Source organism: Bacillus rossius, chromosome 10, assembly GCF_032445375.1.
Source record: "Bacillus rossius redtenbacheri isolate Brsri chromosome 10, Brsri_v3, whole genome shotgun sequence".
In the NCBI taxonomy this organism is placed as follows: domain Eukaryota; kingdom Metazoa; phylum Arthropoda; class Insecta; order Phasmatodea; family Bacillidae; genus Bacillus; species Bacillus rossius.
This window is the reverse complement of record NC_086337.1, coordinates 2,608,350-2,633,746: the sequence shown is the minus strand read 5'-3', so window position 1 is coordinate 2,633,746 and position 25,397 is coordinate 2,608,350. Positions and strand designations below refer to the sequence as shown.

Here is a 25,397-nt window from a genome sequence, read left to right as displayed (position 1 = left end):
TGCTAGGTGTGTTTCTTGCGGTGACGGCTAACATTCAGATGGAGCCGGGGAAGGGGTAAGTAGGGAGGTGGTAGGCGTAGACCAGGACGATATCACCTTTGATGCTTGAAAGTGAAATTTTTATATTTCTTTTATTATTTATGGTTTTCAGAACAAGATGCTTGTGGCTCCAGTGGTCCATGACTAAAGCTCTCTAGCCAAAGCAAAGGAACAATAATTAAATTAATATCTTGGTAATTATTTAATACATTTGGGTCAATCCCATTTAAGTTCATATGCAAAGACTACATGATAAACTCATGTGTGTCCTACCTAATTTCCTGTTTATTATCAAGTAGGCCCTATTTAAGTAATGCAAATGTTCCAAACATTGCTTAAGCTTCGGCCCCACAGGGTACTGTAACCAGTACAACTGTTTAAGTTATATTATTATTATTTTGATTATTATTGTAACATTAATTGTATATTTCATAAGCTGATCTTAAGTATTTAATTATTTTATTGTAAAGAGGACAACCAAAGTTAACCTATATAACACATCTTATTGCCAGAGACAATACACACTTTTCAACTTCAGGGTCTTCTAAGCAATAGTCTTTGGAAACTTTATTCATTTGCCTTAGTTCAGCACTCTTACATGCTAAAATCCAAGTTTTATTTCACTATGCAGTTAATTTTTCCATAGCTCCTTGGTTGCTAGGGATGGAAAATAAATAGTTAGAAGGAAGAAGAAAGGGAGACACCATCGCCATCTTGCAGCGGGAAGACGTTTCTCGGGCTGGGGCGAACCAAAGCCTTGGTTGCCGCCCGAGGAATTGAAGATTCGCGTCATCCGCGGTCGTGCGCTATCTAGAAGTCTCCACACTATTATTTGTAAGAATAGTTCTGGACTGAATAAGTCTCAGATAGGGAGTATCGGTGACATCTAGAGTCAACTTTCGCATTAGTCCCGTTCGTCCCGTAGTGGTTCCGGACGACTGATGTCAGTGCCAGCTACGATCGGCCACGACGTTTGGTGAGACCAATCTCAATTAAAACAGACTTTTTAGGACGAGAGGGAAGTCGATTCTTCAGCCAGACCCCCGACATCAAATCTTCTGTAGTTCGCCAATTACAGCTTCCAGCGTTCAGTGTTCCAGCGTCGCAAGCAGACCACCTGGAGGTCCTAGGAAGAGAGCCTCAAGCATCCGACAGCTTCTAGCTATACCCGGCATGGTAGTCTATGTGTTCCTGTGACCTCATTTACATTTACTTACTGACACACAGGTCTGAACAAAAGCTAATATACAAAATAAATTATTTTGGTTGTTCCTCTCGCTGAATTACATGTTAACAGTAACTTCACGTCAATATCAAAGAACCCATTAAAATCATATGTTTTCCAGTTATTACTATTTCATTTACCGTAAATGTCAGTTATGTGTAAGACAGACTTGGTCATAGGTGATGCAAATTTACACTAGTAACACAACACTACCAAATTTCCTTTTAATAATTATTCTCTTGACAGTAGTACAATGCAGTGACGTGCTAGCTGAATTAGCAGTCTGGGTAATCCATACAGCAAGCAGCAGCGTTCCCGAGATCTACTGCGGAGAGAATAGGCGCCAAAACCCCGCAAGAACAGTAATTATTTACAGTTGACCATATAATACATATTTCAATTAGAGTGGCACCCATTATTGTGGGGCTTGTACAGTTGGCCACACACACAGAACAATTACAGTACTATGATAACGATGTTCGCTACATGAGTAAAACAGTCAGCTGCATCTCTGGTGAGACTGGCTACACCAAGCATGTCACCACTTGTTTGGTTCTCTGCTATTTTTATAAACATCGTGTTGTACCTCTGCATTAGCTTTTTTATAAAGTTTATTTTCTCTCATTATTATGCTTTAAGTAGTCATTTACTTGTTTATGGAATAAATTGGTGGAAGAAATTAGAAGGCAGGGTGTGCAGGACAATGCCTGGAATTTGCTGCCAAGGGAATGCAGTCAAACGGAGTTGTATTTATTCTGAAGTATCCATAAATTTGGTTTTGTCCTCACCAGCAACTGCTTCATCAAATGATGAAATCCTTAAAAAATATTTGTTTTTAGATTAACATCATGAACGTATTTCTTTTTGCGCTTACATACGTTTTGTGAGAGCCAGCAGAAAATTATCATCAGAACCATCACTTGAATCCCACAGCATGTTTCTCTCCGACATCGCGTACCTCTCTATCCTGTTTGGCCCCTGGCGCAGCTTTCTGTGTGGCCTCGGCTTTAGACAGTATTTTCAATGCATTATCTCATTTGTTTGAAGGGCTTATCTGTCATTATTTCCTAATACAATATGTGTGTGGTTTCATTGGTAGTTACTGTTGCACAATGTGTGTAATAAGTTGTGCCATCGACGTCCAAGGATGTATAAAACATTTTTATTTTAATATTTCAGACCTATATTACATTTTGTGCCTCCCTAACCAGATATTTGTACACCTCGAACACCCTCCATTATTAGTGTTTACTTGTTAGGCGAGAGTAAACTGATAGAGCCAAGTGTTTGTTATACGTAATTGGCATCCTAAACTGTCAGTCCTCTGACCTCACCTGCTAGCAAGTAGCACTTACGCATAAACACATTTAACATGTTAATGCAGGTTATTTAAATAAATGGGTCACAGGCTCAGCCTGTATCACTAAAACATTGACTTTGCCATGCTTATAGTGTTAGGGTTTTGTTTTTGTGATGTACAAGATACAGCACTTTGTGCCTATTAACCACTATTATGACAGTGTTAGAAAAAGTGTAAAAGCTTGTGAATTTTATGTTTTAGATGTCGATAAAGTATTAAATACTTGAGGAGTTACGATAAGGTCAGGTAATTTCATTTGTAGGATTTGCTGGAAATCCTGTCTACTTTAATGACTAAACAATTCTATTATCTTTTTAAAAGATACGCATCTTTACCAATCTGTATTTGAAAGTTTTCATTAAAAGTGAGTGCTGCTTAAAGAAATAGCATTGCACTCTCTGCAGACTCCTATTTGGCAGGACACACTGCATGAGGTAACAACACGCTTCATTACACTGAACACACTGCATGAGGTAACAACATACTTCATTACACAGAACACACTGCATGATGTAACAACACACTTCATTACACAGAACACACTGCATGATGTAACAACACACTTCATTACACAGAACACACTGCATGATGTAACAACACACTTCATTACACAGAACACACTGCATGAGGTAACAACACACTTCATTACACAGAACACACTGCATGAGGTAACAACACACTTCATTACACAGAACACACTGCATGAGGTAACAACATACTTCATTACACAGAACACACTGCATGAGGTAACAACACACTTCATTACACAGAACACACTGCATGAGGTAACAACACACTTCATTACACAGAACACACTGCATGAGGTAACAACACACTTCATTACACAGAACACACTGCATGATGTAACACACTGCTTGAGGTCACAACAATGTGTGAGAAAATATTATTTCTCAACATTAGTGTGCTTTGGAAAACAATTTTTTTTCATGTCTGGGTGTAATTGCAGACCAGTATTAGTAAAATGTATCAGTAATGAGATAGCAGGCACATGAATGTTTGGTGTTGCAGTGACAAGGTAAGGTTTGTTTCAGAAATGATGAATGGTCGGGAGGTGAATCGAAGAATGGCCCCAGCGAGAAGGAGCAGTCGTACGATGGACCCCCGGGAATGGAGCCGGACGGCATCATCGAGTCGAACTGGGAGGAGGCAAGTAGAGCCGTGTCCCTACTGACTCTGTTATATGTGGCTTTAAGAAATTTTGAGTAAATTTCAATTGAGAGTGTGTTATTTCTTGTGTAAGCGAAATAACCTTAAAATGGTGAATAATCTTTAAATGTATAAGAAGTTTTAGATCATGCTATATAAGTTAAACTCAATTGTAATAAACTTTTCAAGTTACCATCTCATGTTTAAATCAAATTTGGCATACAGGTATCGTATATTATGTACAGAATAAGAAAAAGACCAAATATCAGTTTATTATAATATGATATCCTAAAATTCACAACCAATTGCTAAAAGGGTCATTCCATGGAAAATGGCCCAATTTCAATTAATTTGGTTGCTGGCTCATTTTTAAAATAATTTTGAAATTTTGTCACATTAGTACATATTTTAACAGTGCAGACCTGAAGGTACTGGTTTTTATCTGCCACCATTTTGCTTTTAGACCAAAATTTCCGTTATCAAGCCTCATTGTTTGTTTAATATCTTAATATCGATAAAAGATGTGAAGTCATGTGCAATGTCATTGCAAAGCGGAGACTTGGGGCTAATAATAATGCCGCTAGAAATAAACAATGTTGTTTACATGTCTTCATTTAGACATGAAAGTTGACCTTGAAACAAACTTTTTTTATTTTCAACTGCACCTACTCTCTTTCAAAATTCAAAAAACACAATGAAACCTTGAGGCAAGTAAGTCTACGTGGAGTACTTGGCAATGATATAAGGTGAAAAAAATGTACTCAATCCATTATTTGAGGAACTGTAAATACAAAAAAGGGCAAGTGCAAATTGCTGAAAATTTGTCAAATTATTGCCATGATAACCCTTAACACACCGCTAAAATATCTTTGTTTTTTTTTTTGTTTTTTTAGTTGGTTTATTCTCTGTAGCAGACTATAATTCAATATAAATGTTATTGTATTAAAGTTCATTTAACTGTTATTATTATTATTATTATTATTACACTACCTGTAATTTGTCACATATTTGGCATAAATGTGCCTGTAATGGCGTATGTAAGTTAGCTATTTATTTAAAGATTATTTTAATGGACATTATTTATAATGGCGTGCTCTGTAGGAATTTTCTGGAATGAACCTTGTCATGACTGCTTATGGGGAGTCTAGAAGATTCAGACAGATAATTGAATTTGAAGAGGATGACAAGTTAATGCTTCAAGTGAAACTTCATACCAGAAACATTGATTGTGTTTGTGATTATCATAGTGCAAAAATGCTGCAAATGTATTAGAAAATCTCTTAGAGAAATAACTATTGAAAAATATAATGAAGCTAAAGTGAAAAACATTAAAATAATTCCAGGGAAATCTCTATGTACAAATTGTTGGACAAGAATATCTTATCTTAGTTGTGCAAATGGCAGCAGTGATTTAGAATATGGACCCAATTCACAAACCATAGCAAATGTAACTGTAGCTTGTCAGTAGTTGGGCGAGTCTCCATTGAAAGTAGACAAGTTGAGGTCAGATAAAAGAATAACTGTCATTACAAGAAAAGTTGAGAAAATATCAAAGCGCCTAGGAAAGAAATTGTCAACGTGTTTTGATGTACCTTATGTTGAAGAAGATTTATTTGGAGGGTGGTTAATTTGGTCGAGTACAGTATTTTAACAAACAAGCTTAAGGAAAAAATGAAACAGTAAAGGACAAAATCAAAATATTAAGTTTATTACCTTCACACTGGAGTAAACAAAAGGTTATGGCTGAGTTTGGTGTGAGTGAATACTTGGTCAAGAGCACAAGAAAACTAGTAAAGAAATATGGAATTTTACCTTAAAAAGGTAATTTAAAAAAACTTTTTCTAAAACTGTCTCACAGTCATTGAATTCTATGAGAATGATAACAGCAGGATAGTCCAGGATATGTAAGTTTAAGACAAGATAGAACCAAAATCCACAAGAAGCAACTGAAAGAATTGTACAGTAAATTCAAAACAGTACACCCTTCTTTATGTGTAGGTTTTTCTAAATTTGCACAACTGCGACCAAAATGGTGTATCCGAGCAGGGCTTAAAGGAACTCGCAATGTGTTTGTGTGCATGAGCCATCAAAATGTCAAACTAATGGTCAGTTCTGTAAGAAGTAGTTATTTCAATTCTAAGCACAATTACAAACTACAATTAAAATTACTCACATGTTATCTTAACAATGAAAAGTGTATGTTTAATAAGTGTGAGTTCTGCCCAATTGGAAAAGTAGTCAAACAATTTTTTTTGCAAAAATGAAGAGGCGGCAGAAGATGATATTACTGATGACTGGAAATTAAATAAAATATCATCAGTGGGTTACTGTAGACAGGTGTGTGAAATTATAACAGTGTGCAAGCCGTACAATGAATTTATAGACACGTCAATTGATAATCAAAGTTTTTTAAAGAAACACCATTTCTAATGTGATTGGTTCTATGGCAAAATTCACATGTCAGAAGTGTTGTTACATTAGGTTTAAGGGTAATACTTTTACTGCTGTCAGCAATGGTTAACTCTTCCTGGGTGACTAATATGAGCAACTCGTAAAAGGGTGCAGGTTTCTTAGAAAATGCAAAAAAAAAAAACTGCTGGGACCAAGTTATGAAACATCAGTTGAACTAAATAACTTTCCTCACAAGTGCCATAGGCGAATGGTTCCATAGATAAACGGAACGTGTGGAGGGAGTGGTGGTGTGGTGTGAGCGGAGGGAGGGGTGGTGTCGCCAGGTGGTGGACAACTTGGATGACATGCACCTGAACGCGTGGAGGGAGTGGTGGTGTGGTGTGAGCGGAGGGAGGGTTGGTGTCGCCAGGTGGTGGACAACTTGGATGACATGCACCTGAACGCGTGGAGGGAGTGGTGGTGTGGTGTGAGCGGAGGGAGGGGTGGTGTCGCCAGGTGGTGGACAACTTGGATGACATGCACCTGAACGTGTGGAGGGAGTGGTGGTGTGGTGTGAGCGGAGGGAGGGGTGGTGTCGCCAGGTGGTGGACAACTTGGATGACATGCACCTGAACGCGTGGAGGGAGTGGTGGTGTGGTGTGAGCGGAGGGAGGGTTGGTGTCGCCAGGTGGTGGACAACTTGGATGACATGCACCTTAACGCGTGGAGGGAGTGGTGGTGTGGTGTGAGCGGAGGGAGGGGTGGTGTCGCCAGGTGGTGGACAACTTGGATGACATGCACCTGAACGTGTGGAGGGAGTGGTGGTGTGGTGTGAGCGGAGGGAGGGGTGGTGTCGCCAGGTGGTGGACAACTTGGATGACATGCACCTGAACGTGTGGAGGGAGTGGTGGTGTGGTGTGAGCGGAGGGAGGGGTGGTGTCGCCAGGTGGTGGACAACTTGGATGACATGCACCTGAACGCGTGGAGGGAGTGGTGGTGTGGTGTGAGCGGAGGGAGGGGTGGTGTCGCCAGGTGGTGGACAACTTGGATGACATGCACCTGAACGCGTGGAGGGAGTGGTGGTGTGGTGTGAGCGGAGGGAGGGGTGGTGTCGCCAGGTGGTGGACAACTTGGATGACATGCACCTGAACGCGTGGAGGGAGTGATGGTGAGGTGTGAGCGGAGGGAGGGGTGGTGTCGCCAGGTGGTGGACAACTTGGATGACATGCACCTGAACGTGTGGAGGGAGTGGTGGTGTGGTGTGAGCGGAGGGAGGGGTGGTGTCGCCAGGTGGTGGACAACTTGGATGACATGCACCTGAACGTGTGGAGGGAGTGGTGGTGTGGTGTGAGCGGAGGGAGGGGTGGTGTCGCCAGGTGGTGGACAACTTGGATGACATGCACCTGAACGCGTGGAGGGAGTGGTGGTGTGAGCGGAGGGAGGGGTGGTGTCGCCAGGTGGTGGACAACTTGGATGACATGCACCTGAACGCGTGGAGGGAGTGGTGGTGTGGTGTGAGCGGAGGGAGGGGTGGTGTCGCCAGGTGGTGGACAACTAGGATGACATGCACCTGAACGTGTGGAGGGAGTGGTGGTGAGGTGTGAGCGGAGGGAGTGTTGGTGTCGCCAGGTGGTGGACAACTTGGATGACATGCACCTGAACGCGTGGAGGGAGTGGTGGTGTGGTGTGAGCGGAGGGAGGGGTGGTGTCGCCAGGTGGTGGACAACTTGGATGACATGCACCTGAACGTGTGGAGGGAGTGGTGGTGTGGTGTGAGCGGAGGGAGGGGTGGTGTCGCCAGGTGGTGGACAACTTGGATGACATGCACCTGAACGCGTGGAGGGAGTGGTGGTGTGGTGTGAGCGGAGGGAGGGGTGGTGTCGCCAGGTGGTGGACAACTTGGATGACATGCACCTGAACGCGTGGAGGGAGTGGTGGTGAGGTGTGAGCGGAGGGAGGGGTGGTGTCGCCAGGTGGTGGACAACTTGGATGACATGCACCTGAACGCGTGGAGGGAGTGGTGGTGTGGTGTGCGCGGAGGGAGGGGTGGTGTCGCCAGGTGGTGGACAACTAGGATGACATGCACCTGAACGTGTGGAGGGAGTGGTGGTGTGGTGTGAGCGGAGGGAGGGGTGGTGTCGCCAGGTGGTGGACAACTTGGATGACATGCACCTGAACGTGTGGAGGGAGTGGTGGTGTGGTGTGCGCGGAGGGAGGGGTGGTGTCGCCAGGTGGTGGACAACTTGGATGACATGCACCTGAACGTGTGGAGGGAGTGGTGGTGTGGTGTGAGCGGAAGGAGGGGTGGTGTCGCCAGGTGGTGGACAACTTGGATGACATGCACCTGAACGTGTGGAGGGAGTGGTGGTGTGGTGTGAGCGGAGGGAGGGGTGGTGTCGCCAGGTGGTGGACAACTTGGATGACATGCACCTGAACGCGTGGAGGGAGTGGTGGTGTGGTGTGAGCGGAGGGAGGGGTGGTGTCGCCAGGTGGTGGACAACTTGGATGACATGCACCTGAACGCGTGGAGGGAGTGGTGGTGAGGTGTGAGCGGAGGGAGGGGTGGTGTCGCCAGGTGGTGGACAACTTGGATGACATGCACCTGAACGCGTGGAGGGAGTGGTGGTGTGGTGTGCGCGGAGGGAGGGGTGGTGTCGCCAGGTGGTGTACAACTTGGATGACATGCACCTGAACGTGTGGAGGGAGTGGTGGTGTGGTGTGAGCGGAGGGAGGGGTGGTGTCGCCAGGTGGTGGACAACTTGGATGACATGCACCTGAACGCGTGGAGGGAGTGGTGGTGTGGTGTGAGCGGAGGGAGGGGTGGTGTCGCCAGGTGGTGGACAACTTGGATGACATGCACCTGAACGCGTGGAGGGAGTGGTGGTGTGGTGTGAGCGGAGGGAGGGGTGGTGTCGCCAGGTGGTGGACAACTTGGATGACATGCACCTGAACGCGTGGAGGGAGTGGTGGTGTGGTGTGAGCGGAGGGAGTGTTGGTGTCGCCAGGTGGTGGACAACTTGGATGACATGCACCTGAACGTGTGGAGGGAGTGGTGGTGTGGTGTGAGCGGAGGGAGGGGTGGTGTCGCCAGGTGGTGGACAACTTCGATGACATGCACCTGAAGGAGGAGCTGCTGCGTGGCATCTACGCGTATGGGTTTGAGAAGCCGTCCGCCATCCAGCAGCGCGCCATCATGCCGTGCGTGAAGGGCCACGACGTGATCGCCCAGGCCCAGTCCGGTGAGTGGCTCACTTGCCGCGCGGACCGGCAGCTCTGCCAATTACAATAAATAAAATGCTGGTCCGTACATAAAAAATTACAGTCTCATGGCCATTAAATTTTTTTGCACAAAATGACTGCCCCTACCTATTAATAAATTACCTCATATTGGTGTTTTTATTGTCTCTTTCCGACGTTAGATTTTGAAACGAATTAGAGCATTAAATTGTGTCCATTTAGCTCGGTGTGTTATTTATTGAAATATATTTACACCTCAAATTTAGTTAAAATAAAGTTATACATTTTTAGCAGTGAATCCAATTTTGTTTGCACAATCATGGCAAATGACACTTATCGTTGAGTAAGTAATAAATTAAAATCACTCGTGTATAATAAAATAGTTTGTAACATCACAATGCAGTGTGGGGAAATGTGTATGTATAAAATAGGATGTTGGTATGCATGTATGACGTTGATAATCTGATACCGTTGAACCGATCGCCATGAAAGTTGCCACTTCAAAGTGTTTTTTCGTGGAGAAGGTTTATATGCTATTAATTTTTTTGTAACTCACTGCTAGATGACCTTGCACCTCATGAACTATTAAATTGTTCCATAAATCTCCAAGAAAATGGTATACATGGGTATTTGAACACTGAGATTATTTTCTTGATATCCATTTTGCCATAACTGGCCACTAGGTGGTGCTGCAATACATAAACTTTAAACTGTTCAACAGATCACCATGAAAATTGGTATATTGTAATTCTTTCTGTCCTTATTCCACAATAGCACAAATGGTGAATAATACTGTGATAAGTATTTCGTGAGTGAGTTTAAAAAGGAATACCATTTCAAATACTTTTTAGATTCTAGATTACGTAAAACCAATCCATTTTAGATATATAGAGGTAAATACACTGGCAGGACAACATCTGTTGGGTTTTGTTAGTAAAATATAAATATAATGGATGAGAAAAAAAAATTGGTAGTTTGGTTCATCTTATTCTGAAAAAGCCACTCTTCAAAAATTAAGATTAGATAATTTTCAGCATGTAATCCTTGAAAAATAAATAATTATGAATAATGTTTCATGTTTATTAATATCCCATGTTTCATCACCATTCTAATTACAAGTATACCAACCTGCTTCTTTGAGTAATAGGATAATCAACTGATCAAGCAACAAAGTAGAACCCACTCAGAAGCATGAATATTAACACTTCCAAATTTACAGTAGACCAATTTTTGTTACTGCTGTAAAAATGCTTGTACAGCAAACCTGTCATTTATTAACTGGATATTTTTATTCCTTTTTTCTAATCATAACATTGGGAAACATATCTTTTTTAAAGTTTTTTTTTATATATTTCAACTAATGATGCAAGTAAAGACTATAATTTAATTAAATCACGTGGCAATATAAGATACATTCTGTGCGTAAATGAAACATTTAAACGTCAATATAATATAATTCAGTTTCCACTGACTTTGAAAAACAATTAAGAATTAAACTGTCATTTAAAGGTTGTGCCTTTATTAAAGGTAAATTTTGCTTAGCTGTCCGAGGCTTTAAGAATACTGCATAGAAAAGTGATTTCCTCGAGACCAGTTGCTATAAAAGCATGATCTGACTGCTAATGCTAGCAATTCTACCAAGTAAACATTTTTTAAGGAGCTGTCATTTAATATAATCAAACTACCATTAAAACTCATGCTAGATGAGCGTCAGTATCATCTGCAGTAGCTATGAGTGGGTGTAGAACAACAGGACTGTATTCTTTATTTAGATCAAGTCCTGCAACTGTTGTAAAGTCCTGGGATCATTGTTAGAACTTGTACCTTTTAATTGAATGATTCACACAACAGCTGAATTTAGGTTTGGTATGAATTTCCAGCAAGTATCGCAAGCTTATTTAGGTTCATTTTCTTCTGAAGATGGAATTTGTGCATTGAAGAGTCTGTCAGTTTTCTTTTGGTATTCTGACCCACAGCTTCAGTAATTTCTCTGCACTTTCTTGAATACAACCGATGACCTGACTTCACTGACTGTGGCTTCCTAGCAGGACTAACACACTGACTGGTTCAGTCACAGCATTTAGAACACAGACAGGACTGACTTTGGAATGAGCTCTCTTGCCAGCTTAGAGGGAGCCTGTTTGCTGGTCTTGTGTATCTCTCCTTCATGGACATACTCTCGTGAGGCTCCAGCCAGAAGATACAGCTTACTGGACCACAGTATCTGGTGTGTCGACCTCATTGTTTCCTAGGCCGATGATTCAGATTGTTCTAGGAGACCTTTAATGATCTGGAAGGTTCTGTGTAAAGAAAATCCACAAGAATAAAAATATTTCACCAGTTCCAACATTTTTATTCCATCTCGTTGAGCACATTCGTTTTGAAAAATAAATAATTTATGAAAAATTCTATAAAAAGTGTTGCCCTTTTCAAATATTTTGTATCCTTAGATATTGAACTTATGCGCAGTTCCCATAATTTTGTTTTAAATAAGCCCTATATAAATTAGCCACAAAAGCTCAATATTAAAAAAATTAATACTCGCTGTGGTGAGAGGTTAGTTTGATTGTAAATTGGAAGGTCACTGTTTCTCACTGGTCATGCACACTTACAATACACTATAGGAGTATTACTTAATGATTTAAAAAGGAATTTTCAGATGAATAATTTATTTGAATAAATTATTTTAAGTTACACCATGACTCGATAATCTCAACTGCATTTTAATTCTTTTGTTAACATAGTACTGGTTTAAATATATTTATATTTTATTATATTTAAATTTTATCTTAACTGAGGCCCCTTGTTCTTTATTTCAACGAATTTCTTCCGGAGGACCATAAATATATTAAAAGTCTGATTTAGTGAATACAAATATGACAACGAAACGATAGCCAAATACAAAACAAACGACACGACTGTATGCGGCCCGCCATCTTGCCGAACTGTTTATACGACACGCAAAAGGGGCACAAGTAACACTTCACACAACAAGGACATAAGTCACAAAGTCCGAACATTCCGCCCCCGTTGTTAGCTCCAGGTAACAAACACAAAGGTATATACAGCAAGGAAAAGAAAGCAATTTGTTACAGATTACATGATCTTGTTGAATTCTGTCCTAGATCATAACCATTGTCCACTGGCAAAGGGCACAGCTTAATCACCGGACGTTGCAAGACACTTGTAGCAGTCCGGATAGTAGCCACCCGGGGAATTCGGTCTGGTCCTGGGTGAAGAGCTTCAATTCGAGCGAGACCCCATTTGAGTGGAGGGGTGTGCTCATCTTTGATCACGACCAAATCTCCAATCTTGGGCTGACCACCTGGCTGTGTCCATTTGCTTCTCTGCTGGAGTGAGTACAAATATTCCTTTCTCCAGCGTTTCCAGAAATCTTGAATTATACGTTGGACCAGCTGCCAGCGATTTAATCGGTTAATGTTGAGGTGGGTGATGTCAGGTTCGGGTAATGATGTTATGGGCTGTAGAATCAAAAAATGAGCAGGTGTTAGGACATCAAGTTCTGACGGGTCTGAGCTGATCTCACAAAGAGGACGAGAGTTTAAGACCCCTTCGATGCGAATCAGGATGGTCGAGAGCTCTTCATAAGAAAGGATCTGTAAGCCAATGACTTTAGTTAAGTGGCTTTTAACAGACTTCATGCCAGCCTCCCATAACCCGCCAAAGTGCGGTGCTGCTGGGGGGTTGAAATGCCATGCAATTCCTTCCTCACTCAGCTTATTGCTCACTTCAGTGTTATGGGTTGTCTGTCTTACCAACTGGTAGAGTTCTTTGAGTTCTCTATGAGCTCCAACAAAATTAGTTCCACAATCACTGTAAACGTGGGCTGGCCTTCCCCTTCGAGAGATGAAGCGAGAAAATGCTGCCAAGAACAAACTGGTTGAGAGATCAGAAACCAATTCCAAATGTAGGGCTTTGGTGGCAAGACAAACAAACAAGCATAAGTATGCTTTTGTGGACTTGCAACCACGAGTGCGAGTCGTGGTAACCTGAAAGGGCCCACCATAGTCCACACCAGTATGGTGAAAAGCAGTCACTTGTTGGACTCTAGGAGATGGAAGTTCTCCCATGGTTGGAGTGAACGGAGAGGGTTTAGTGCGGAAGCACTTAATACACCCACGTAAAACCCTTTTGATGACAGAGCGTGCACAAAGAATCCAGTATCGTTGGCTCAGGATGGCTTGCAAAGTTCGAGGACCAGGGTGCAAATGTAAACAATGAAAATGATTGATTACCATTAACGTGAATGGGTGATCTTTGGGCAACAATATAGGGTGTTGAACAGAATAGGGAAGGGATGCCTGACTTAACCTCCCTCCTACACGGATGATACCCACATTATCCACGAAGGGGCACAAGCGCCGAATTTGATGAGAACTGCACTGCCCCTTGTCCAAGTTAACCTTATCAGCTGCAAAGCATTGTTGGGCATGTCTGATGCAAACTTCCAAGCCCCTTTGCAGTTCCGTAGTTGTCAACGGTCCCAGAGAACGCCTTTCCTTAGGTTGACGACAGTTGTCTGCAAACCGAAGGCAGTAAGCAACAACACGCTGCAGCTTGCTGAAGGAAGAGAATCTGGCAACAAATTCTAGGGATACCTCTGTCACACAACTTATTGCTGTAAGTTTTTCTTCACATGCAATGGCATCATCAATTACCACACTACCCAGGGTATCGTTTGGCCACTGGCTGTGAGGCTGTCTAAGCCATGGGGCTCCAGACCACCACAGAGGATGATCAATAAGTTGTGAGGGCAACAAGCCACGGGATGCACAATCTGCTGGGTTGTTTTCAGTGCGAACATGTCTCCAGAATTCCTTATCAGTTAAGTCCTGTATGATGCTGACACAATTTGCCACAAATGTTTTCCATCGGTGGGGTGATGATGCAATCCAATGAAGAACAACTGTTGAGTCTGACCATGCATACACTTGCATGATGTCCAGCACCCCCTTGTATACATTGGTCACAAAACTGATTAGCTTGGCTAACATCACAGCTGCACACAACTCAAGGCGAGGCAAAGAGATCCTTTTCACCGGTGCTACTCTTGATTTTGCCATCAATAGTGAGACCTTGATTCCACCATCTGAAAACATTGATCTGAGATAGATGACACACGCATAGCCAACCTCTGAACTGTCGCAAAACCCATGCAGTTCATGAACAGCATTTACTGAGCCTGATACACACCGAGGCAGTCGAAGTTGTGACAACAAAGACAGTTCAGACTTAAAATCACACCACCTACATAAGACCTCTGGAGGAAGCTGTTCATCCCATCCTGCTCCAGTGAGCCACAACAGCTGTACAAGAGACTTGGCATACAAGAGGATGGGCGTCAGCCATCCAAGGGGATCAAAGATCCTGGCGATATTTGAAAGAATTGCCCTCTTGGTGCTTGAGCTGTTTAATGGAGTCATCTGATAAGAAAAACAGTCTGAGCTAGGGTTCCACTGTACACCAAGAACTTTCACCACAGCTGGCTGTTCTTTGTCAAAAGACATAGATGCTGGGGATTGTAGCTGGTCTGAGGACAGCCATTCAAGCACTTCACTATGAGTGCTGGCAAACTTCCTGAGATGGAAGCCACCAGCTGCCAACAAAGCAATAAGTTCCTTTTGAAGAGCAATGGCTTCTTCAACACTATTGGCCCCTGTGACAACATTATCCACATATAAATCAGACTTCAAAACATGAGCTGCTTGAGGGAAGTTACATTGCTCATCTTGGGCCAGCTGATGCAAGGTGCGAATTGCTAGATAAGGGGCAGATGAAACTCCGTAAGTAACAGTCTGCAAACGATAGTCCACAATAGGATCGGTTGGAGAACAACGCCACACAATTCGCTGGTAGTCTTGATGCTCCTTGTCCACCATTATTTGCCGATACATTTGTTTGATGTCTGCAGTGAATACAACTTTGTGTACACGAACCCGAAGCAGAATTTCTCGAACATCTGTCTGTAATTTGGGTCCGGTCATCAGCATGTCATTTAGACTCACGTCTCGCTGGGTCTTAGCAGAAGCATTGAAGACAACGCGCAGCTTGGTGGTGGTGCTTTCTGCCTTGATAACTCCATGATGAGGAAGATAATAGGCTGACTCAACATCATGCAATGGGTTGGCAATGACATCCATGTGACCACTCTGCAAGTAGTCCTCCATGAAGGCCTGGTACTCGGTACGCAGTCCAGGTTGCTTGACCAGACGGCGCTCCAAGGCCTCTAGACAGCGAACAGCGTGTGCTCTTGAGTCTCCAAGTATTGGTTTAGGTGAATGGAATGGAAGGGAAACCACGTAACGTCCAGAAGGTTCTCGATGGTGAGTGGTTTTAAAGAAAGCCTCACAGGCTTCATCTTCTGGCGATAGATGTGCACAAGTGGGGAAGTCCTCTATTTCCCAAAACCTTTCAACCACAGTTTCTAGAGATGGCGGAGGGCACATAGTCGATACGAAGAGAGTGACACTATGGTTGGTTGGTTCAATGGGACTGGGCACTTTACCCATAAGAATCCAACCAAAAACTGTATCCAATGCGACCGGTGAATCCACATTTTTTTACTAGCTTGTGCCCCGTGAGTATATATGGAAACAAATCTGCTCCAATCAAAATATCAATAGAACTTGAAGTAGCAAATGTCGGGTCAGCCAAATTCAAATGAAGTACATGATCCCACATGTCAGAATGTACAGGAAATGTGGGCAAATCTGCAGTTATTTTTGGTACAACATATGCAGCAAGTGGCAGTTGTGGGTTTGTTTTGCAAACTGGTTTAATGCAGCATTTAACTAATCCCTTTGCTGTGTGTAAGGGAGCTTGTGATAGTCCATAAATTGGTAAGAACGCCTTCTGACGAGTCAACCCCAAAAGCTGGGCACAATGTTCAGTTATGAAGCTGGACTGACTGGCTGAGTCTAAGACTGCTCGAAAATTCTGGTAACCACCGACACTGTCCTGTACATCCACCAAGGCAGTGGATAATAACACGTTTCTGGGTTCTGATTGACCAGGTCTCTGAGCTGTAGCCAATGCAACAGCTGGTGTAGGTTTTGTTGCTGCAGATTCAGGTGGAGAATGCTGAAATGAAGTTGCTTCTTCTTTCAAAAGTGTATGCGTGTTGGCTTCAGTGAAGTGCAAAAGCGAGTGATGTCTACTCTTGCATGAGTGACAGCTGGTTTTTGACCAACACTGTTTCATTTGATGAGATGCTCCCAGGCAGTTTAAACAAAGGTTAAGTCTCTTGACAATCTGGTAGCGGTCTTCTGGCTTGCATTGTACAAACTGTGGACATTTGTAAAGTGGGTGGTCACTGTCACATACACTGCACTTTACAGCAGAATCAAATGTGTTTCCAACAAACAGTGAAGTGTGTTGTGAGCGAGACTGAGATACAGTGCTATAGTTTGCCTGCCTTACTCGATACCCTGACTTACTGGAGGCTCCAGGCATTGCCTCCGAAGCCCGGCGATGACTTTCAAGGAAGGCTAAAAACTGAGCAAATGTAGGCATTTCTGTGTCACTCACAGAAATATGTAGTTCCCATTGTTGACGTAAATGGTTATCTAGCTTCCTCTCCAAAAAAATGTAGCAAGAGTGGGTCCCAAGAATCTACTGCTAGTTTCATAGTACGCAATGCAGCCATATGTTCATTTAACACTGACACCAAGACACTTAATGAAGCAGGATGAGCAAGAGACACTGTAGATGCCTGCATAATTGCATCAATGTGGTGTGACACAATAAGCCTGAGATTTTTGTATCTCTGTTCAATCAAATTCCAAGCTACTTTGAAGTTCTCATTGATCAATGGCAGGGATTGGATAAGAGAGAGTGGTTCTAGTGACAGTGATGTTTTAAGGTATGATAACCTTTCAATATCGTTCAAGTGAGCATTGTTTACCACCAATGTGGTAAAGAGGTTAGAAAAATTAAGCCACTCTGTTGGATTTCCTGAGAAATGTGGTAGTTTTATAGCTGGAAGAGTTACTTGAGATGGGTTGTGCGAAGTTGGTGCTTTCGTGCCGTCATGCAATTTATTCTTGTTGCATGTGGCAATGTATATTGCCTGAACACGATAATACGTGTCGTCGAAAGCATTTAGGCGATCACTGTGCTGTTTTTTATTGAAATCCGGGTCATCTTTGAGCAACATCTCCAAAGACAAGTGATCGTCTTCAAAACAAGTACGCAATTGTGACAGATCACGACACGTTGCGATAAACAACTCACGTTGCGTATCGTCACTCATCACTTTATCGGCAAGTGCATCGGCACGACATAACCTGTTTTCCCCACGCTCGAGACGAATCTTTAACACTTCTGTCTTGTCATTCATTTTGCCGTTTGATGCACAAAACAGAAATAAAGGGAATGAAAGTTTGACAAATAAAGTATTCACCAACACTGCGACAACATGAGATCAAAAAAAAACGCTATCACAATAGATGAGCGTCACGAGACACGACACAAATACACGCACGATTACTGGTAAATATCCGGCCCGTGTGGACCAAATGTTCTTTATTTCAACGAATTTCTTCCGGAGGACCATAAATATATTAAAAGTCTGATTTAGTGAATACAAATATGACAACGAAACGATAGCCAAATACAAAACAAACGACACGACTGTATGCGGCCCGCCATCTTGCCGAACTGTTTATACGACACGCAAAAGGGGCACAAGTAACACTTCACACAACAAGGACATAAGTCACAAAGTCCGAACACCCCTTTACAGAAAAAAAAAAATAAAAATTTCACACAACCTTTTAAAACAAAAATATTAATTACATGATCAATTTTATAAATAACTTTTTTCTTAGTTTATCAAAATATCTTCAGTCCATGTTACATTGTTTCGTTGTTTCAAAATTATATATTAGATAAAACGTTGTTCCGTTGGTCCAAATAAATTTCATGAAAATAGAAGAGAAAACATGTTTGACGAGAAGTCCGATGAGGTTAAGTCCACAAAATTTTTCACATAGGTAGTGTTGAAGAAGAAGAAAAAAGGTTAGTAATTCATGCCAAAAATAATAAAATGGCCGTCGGCTTTCCTGATTTAGGTGCGATCACTTCATTTTGCTTCCGGGCTGCCGAGGACAGGCCCCAACACCACAGCACAAGTTGGCTCAAGTTAACCGCATGGCCGGTATCGTGGAACCGCTAATTAACAACATAAAAATAACAAAGAATATTAACACGCCCGGCGCTACAAACATTACCCTGTGGTCATGACAAATAATACAACAAAACTTACCACTTAGTGCGGTTGAAGATGCTTAATGCATCTTAAAATCTCAAAATCTCACACGAAAGAATTTAGCGTTACGAAAACATGGCGTCAAGGTGCTGGAAAAGACCGTTTGTGGTCGGCAAGTGCAAGACGAAGAAGGACATTGAACATGGCACTCGTAGAGAGTACTTTTTTGAAAAACAAAAAGGATCGATAATTACTGGAGCATTAATTCTATTACAAAAAAAGATTGACTTATAATTCCTTTAATATACCTTCACATATTTACTATAATAATTAAATTGTGAACACATTATTCATAATAGATTCTAAAAAAAAAAAAAAAACATTGACACAATAAAAAAAACTTGATGTGTTCAAACATTTAAATTACACATCATTATAATTATTACAACTTTGTTCAGAATTAACTTTTAAATATTTAAATAACATATTACCATTAACAAATACCAATATAGAATACTGAAAACGTGTGGAAACCAGTTCGCCCAAAAAAAAAAAGAAAAATAATTATAAATAAATAAGTTGAGCAAGTGCCACCAACATTACAATGGCACATCCTTTTCAGGAGATGCAGAAAAAAATATTAGAGGGCTACAGCAACAGAACTATGACAGAGATAAAACTGAGGAGATATTTAACCAGGAAAAATACTATATTTCAAATAAAAAATTAGCAACAAAATATATTGAACCATTCCACAGATAAACTTTTAAAAATGTTCCTAAATCGCAAGTGAGATTTGGTGGCTGTTACTCTAGCCAGAAATTTTTTGAACCAAAAAAAATGCTTGTTTCTTACTTTCCCCCTGAATTTGAACATCTGTTGAATTCCAGACCATTTGAGAGAATGCCTGAAGTGATATGGACCAAGTCTGTATTTGTAATGAAGCTAGACAGTGATCATTTTGTTTTCAATGCTACCCGTTCTGTCTTTGTTTTTTGTGTCTTTGCATCCATTTACTCTCTTGTTTGCGTTGGTTTTCTGGAATATTTGTGTGCGGCGTGCTATATGATTCTCCCACACGCTTGCACATAAACAAATTACTGGATGCATTAAACTAAACCAAAATAAATAAAAACACACTGATATGGAATATGGAGTACTTGGGAAAAGGTTAATTTTTATTAGGTTTTTATTTTAAAGAAATAATAAGTGATGTGAACTCATTCATTATAAATACATATGGAAATGTATAAACATGACTTTGGATTAATCACTCAGCTGATATGGAGAGGTGATAACTCATCAATAGGGCCACCTGAAAGTGGTGAGTAAAAATGAGGTATTTCGTCATTATAAACAGGTAAAAGCGGTATAAAAATTTGTTAAAAAAACTGAAAAGCGGTGTTAAAAATCGGCAAAAAAATTACCGGCAAATAATATTATTATTTTTTATTATTTTTCCATTGAATTTCCTATACAAATATGCATATATACACTTTATTTACTTTAGAATTAGCATATTAAAACTAATCAACTTAGCATATAATATATAATGTATTTATATTCAAGCCACCTAATGCATATACCTTGCAATAAATTTTAAAAATATATACATATATAGGTATATTTATATTGATAATTTATTTAAAATGTACAACAATGTCCCTCGTATGCTTGAAATGGTTGGCTTGAAGTATCAGACTGCAGTTACAAGAATCAAGTCTTTTCGTAGCCACTCCACACGACTGTCGCAATACTTGCACATCATAATTTTACTTCCTTCATCAAAAATAAAAAAAGCCATCACTTTTAAATTCCTTTACACGTTCGTGCAAAGTTAAAAATTTTGGCATGTTGAACTAACCAACAATTAATTACTTTCAAGAATTTTTTTTTTTAATTTCAGGACATAATGTGTTGCATTCATTGTGAATACTGAATATTTCCAGAACGGCGCCAATTTGGAATAGTGGTGATATTGCCTTTTAAAACATTGTGCTGTATTGGATGGATAACTTACAGTTCAAATAGGAACCACAAGCACAACCTGAAATCTTCCGAAGTTAAACGTTATCTTAGGTTAGGTTGGCGTTATTTAAAATACTTAATGACCGTAAAATAAAAATATTTTAATCCTTTAACTATGGTGCTTTTTTACTTGCGATCGGAAAACTTCGGAACTGTTCGGGTGAGCGGCTTTCTACATCTGGATAGACACATCTATGCATAGAAAGAGTCAGTGACTCTTTGGTCTAATTTGCAGTATCAACAAAGAAGATGGCGCGTGACTTCGTTAATAAAATATATTACCACAATCGTTTCGACGGATGGTTCTATTTAATTATTTTCCGACAGCTCTATATATATGACAAGTTATCTGAGGTTAGAAAAAATATATTATAAATTGGTAACGTTGCTACGGGGAAAAAAAATACCATTTGTTTTACAATCCACATCCTTTACCGCATGAATTTATGAGAATACAAGTTTAATACTCTACTCACATCAGATTTTTAAGGATTGTTGAAATTTCTTGCCGTGTTTACAGTTATAAAACGTATTGCATATTATTTTCGTAGTAAGGTGGTACAAGTTGGCACTGTCTCTGTTATGTTGAACAAAGGAGTTAATAAATTTTTTTGCGTATTTCGCTTGTTTTATCATGAATTGTCAAAACAAGGCAAATTTCGTGGGAAAATCAGATTTCGTGAATATTTCACGTTTTTCGTTGTTTTTTCGCGATCGCGGAAATTGCATGGCCCTACTCATCAACATGAGTCAATATTGGTGATGGGATTTTCAATACTTTGATACCTCGATACCTTCTATACTTGACGGTATCACAAAGTATCGAGTATGGAAACTGTAAGTTCGATACCGGAATGCTTGTTCATTTGTATTGAATTAAGTTTTGAGTTGCCATCGTACAAAATACAACTACAGTAGAACCTCGATACGTTCCCGTTTCATACATTTTTCCCGTGTCATACGCCGATTAATTTTGGTCCCGCCGAAAGTACTATATTTACAATGGTTTACTTTCCCGGAACATACATTTATAAAATCATTAATTTCCCATTTCATACGTTTTTACGAAGCGGAAAAGTCCTAAAATGCACAAATTTTTTTTGTTATACTCTTCCTGATAAACTACGTTTTAATGCTTTTATTTTGAAAAACGTTCATTGTTTACCTTTGCAAACATAAGAAAATAACTTTATCACACCATAGATATGAATAGTATCAGGAAGACTGTGCACTTCGCTAGTAGCATCTATGGCCAGCACCAAGCGAGACTAGTGGCGCAAACTAGCAATGATTATGAAAATGGTGCATGCGCTTTACCAAGGCACGAATCTCATATTTTGTGCATTCATTAATCTTTGAACGGAATATACCCGTTTGTTATTGTTTTCTTACGATCGGATTGTTATGTATTTTACGTTTCTCAAGTTAATATTTTATTGAAAATTGTTCTGTTGCATAAAGTTGTTTGTAAAATGAAACAAACAAGCATAAATTTCTGATTTTCTTTTTACAATAGCCTAATTTTTTTAATTTCTAATTTAGGCTTGGTGACTTTTCTCTCCCTCCAAGAAAGGACTTCATAACATTTTGTAAGGCCACTGTTTCTCATTATGTATTTCACTTTTTTTTATATCTATTTTTATACTCAAGTCTTTAAAGTTGTTTGCAGTTTGTATTTTTGTAATAAAGTGGGAATTTATATAGTGTAAAACCAATTTATGTTATTTGTAATAATTGTTACTTAATGGGAAAATATTTTTTCCTAAGTATCAAAAGTATCGAAATGAAAAAACAATATAGAATCGAGTATCGAAAATGTGGTATCGTCCCACCTCTAGTGAATATGTCATGTAGCCAGTGGGGAGGGTGGTACAGTCCCTATTGTAGGATCAGCTAATCAACTTTAATACCGTTTATTGTGAAAGAACTCAAATTGTAAGTAATTTTTTAAAAAGAAAATATTATTTTCTTTACTTATCATTTATGGTTGTTAAATGTAAGTTGAAATATGTTTGTTGGGTTGATGGCAAAGGAGAACTTGTGAAGATGTTGTGTTTGTCAGGTACTGGCAAGACTGCAACGTTCTCCATATCCATCCTGCAGCTGATAGACACGAACATCCACGACTGCCAGGCGCTGATCCTCGCTCCCACGAGGGAGCTGGCTCAGCAGGTCCGTGTCATGAGTCGTTCCTTTGTGCTGTGTTAATATTAGACATTACTGCCTTGCGATTGCTGCTGGCTGGCGCGAGTCGTGCCAACCTGAGTACAGCTCGCTATAAGGCTTACGGCTGTTTCGAAGTTCAAAATGCGTACTAAGTATTACCAACTATGCATGCACTTTGTTTGGCAGCATTTTTTGACTTCTATCACAGCATAAAATGCTGGCACATGAATAGATTACTAAAATAAAATAAAAATTAAGTCAAAAATTGTTTGTGTTTATAGTTTATGGAAGTGAAATATGGCTCTGTTAACTTGCAAACCTGAAAACGCACACCCGGATAATCGGGAGTTCATTGTCATTTAAAAAGTATTTTCAGCTTCCTCCAAGATGGCCGCCATCTCCCCCCCTCCTTCACCCATCGCGTATGCCTTACCTCGCCCTGCTCTCGTGGTTCAAAACCCACCCGCCACACTCACAATAATGTGTGGTGACAGTGGCACCATCCAACCTTCTGTGACGTCATCAGGACGTGCTAGCGTGACCTGCCGGAGAACTTGAGAAGCGTGGATGACAGTTCAGACGTAAGCACCACATCCTACAGACAACAGTCCTGAGATGAAGGCGACACCCGTGCCCTAGGCAACCCTATCCATGACACATCTGCAGCACAAAATTCCACGCATGCGTGGAGCTTATGTTTTCTGTGATTTCGTCTAGTTGGTAAACCCACGTCTGGCGCCATAAACTCGTATATAATCAATTTCCTGAACATCGAGGGGCGTACCAAGCATTATGGTGTGTCAAATGAAACTTTATGGTTGTGAAACTATCCTGGAATACACTTTGTACATTTTAATAGTCAAATGAGAAATAATCACATTTTAAAAGTACTTGAGAAATTAGAGCAACACAATTCAATTCCCACAGTTTCTTCTCTGACTTGTAGTGTGTCGTTGCACAGTGGTAAAGTGTGTGGTGCAGAAAAAAGAATATGATTTATAGAAAGTTCAAAACTTGTCAGAGGTAAGCTTCTTTTTTTTTTTTTTTTTTTTTTAATTAAACACTATAATTTGTGTAAAGTAAGTATTATGAATAATTTCTATAATAACTTATCATTCTGCTTTGTTTATTTAGATGGTTCCATTTTTGTGTGATGGTGCCGCTATCTAGAATTTTTGCCGTAAAAATTGTATTGGTAAATGAGAAACATCTGTTATAATGAGTTGCAACCAATTTCTAGGCTTGTGTAGGGCATAGTTTTACAACTACTGATCTGTTCTCCTGGGATTCAGTTCGGACACATTCTGGAATAAGGATCGCAAGTCCCAACAAGGCAGGGCTTATTCACCACCTTACCCGAACATCTTGGAATACCACCCTAACTTATGAGCGCAAAAAAAAACTAACTCATTTTCTTAGCGGGTGCATTTCACAAGGCAAATTCATAGACAAACTCCGTCATTCTACAAGAAAGAGACTTGAAAGACAATTGTCATTACACAAAAGCAGGAAATCGGACTGAAGAATTACTGGCCATTACAGAAAAAAAATAACACAAACTATAATACATACTTAGCTCTTCAAAACCTCCCATCATTTCGTAACTCTCTTCCCACCCCCCACCCCTTACTTTCTTCTGTCTCTCTCTTTTCTGTAAGTGTAGTGTCAGCATCGTGGTTCTTCTCTCTGCGTCCTTATGCTCCTGACTCCTACGAACTTCTGCTTTAAGGCCTTACTTAATACTGCCTTGGTCTGTTGGTTGCAATACAGTTGTGGTGTTTGCGGGAAGGAACTCTACTTGTACGTTATGCAATTGTTTCACTTCCTTGTGTTTATCCAGGCTTCAACCGCCTCCATGTTTACACTGAGGGACTCCCTCTTTTCTGTACACAAGCCCACAGCGTTCTTGAACCCGTCCGTCCAGGCATAGGTTCAGCACAATTTCTTGTCTTCTTTTTAAAATCGAGCCGTTAACAGGAATGTTGCATGCATGTTTTTGTCTAAACCATTTCATTAGCACACACTCAACTTGTTCATATTTCTAAGTTTATATTTTTGTCCTGCCTATCTGCCTAGTGACACGTTGCTGGTCAATGGTTGAAACTGGAACAACAAACTCGGCTGCAATAATTGTGCAGAACACTGGGGTTAGGTACTTTCGATTTTGTGAATGACGTCAACTTTCTGCTCCAAAGAAACGTTTGATTTTCAACTTTGAAGTGGACGAGTCTGACATGATTAGCTTTAAAGCAGTGCCACAGAAATCTAACGAAAAAGCGAAAATCCATAAAACATATTTACGTCAAACAATCAACCCTCTCCAATAAACCCAAGCTTCTTTTTTCTTCTAAACATTGTTGCAAAACATAATTTTGAGTAACGCTCAACATGGTTCCGAAAAAGAAACTCTTGTTTTTCTCTCCAAGTGAATTGTTTTTCAACTGTTATGATAACTAAAGTTCCAAAAGATTTTAATGTTTTTTTTATATAGCTTTATATTTTGCGTGCTAGAAATTGAATTTTAGGTTAGTTGGAAATTATAATTTTTAATTCTA

The 25,397-nt window shown here is 40.5% G+C and overlaps 1 protein-coding gene across 1 annotated transcript in view; it reads left to right on the top strand.

Moving 5' to 3' along the window:
* Positions 1–25,397, top strand: part of LOC134535716 (eukaryotic initiation factor 4A-I) — a 92,868-nt gene that overhangs the window by 21,395 nt on the left and 46,076 nt on the right. The window contains exons 2-4 of the mRNA XM_063374921.1: positions 3,677–3,791; positions 9,274–9,421; positions 22,739–22,848. Coding sequence (XP_063230991.1) covers positions 3,677–3,791; positions 9,274–9,421; positions 22,739–22,848 — 373 coding nt within the window. The remainder of the gene's footprint in view (positions 1–3,676; positions 3,792–9,273; positions 9,422–22,738; positions 22,849–25,397) is intronic.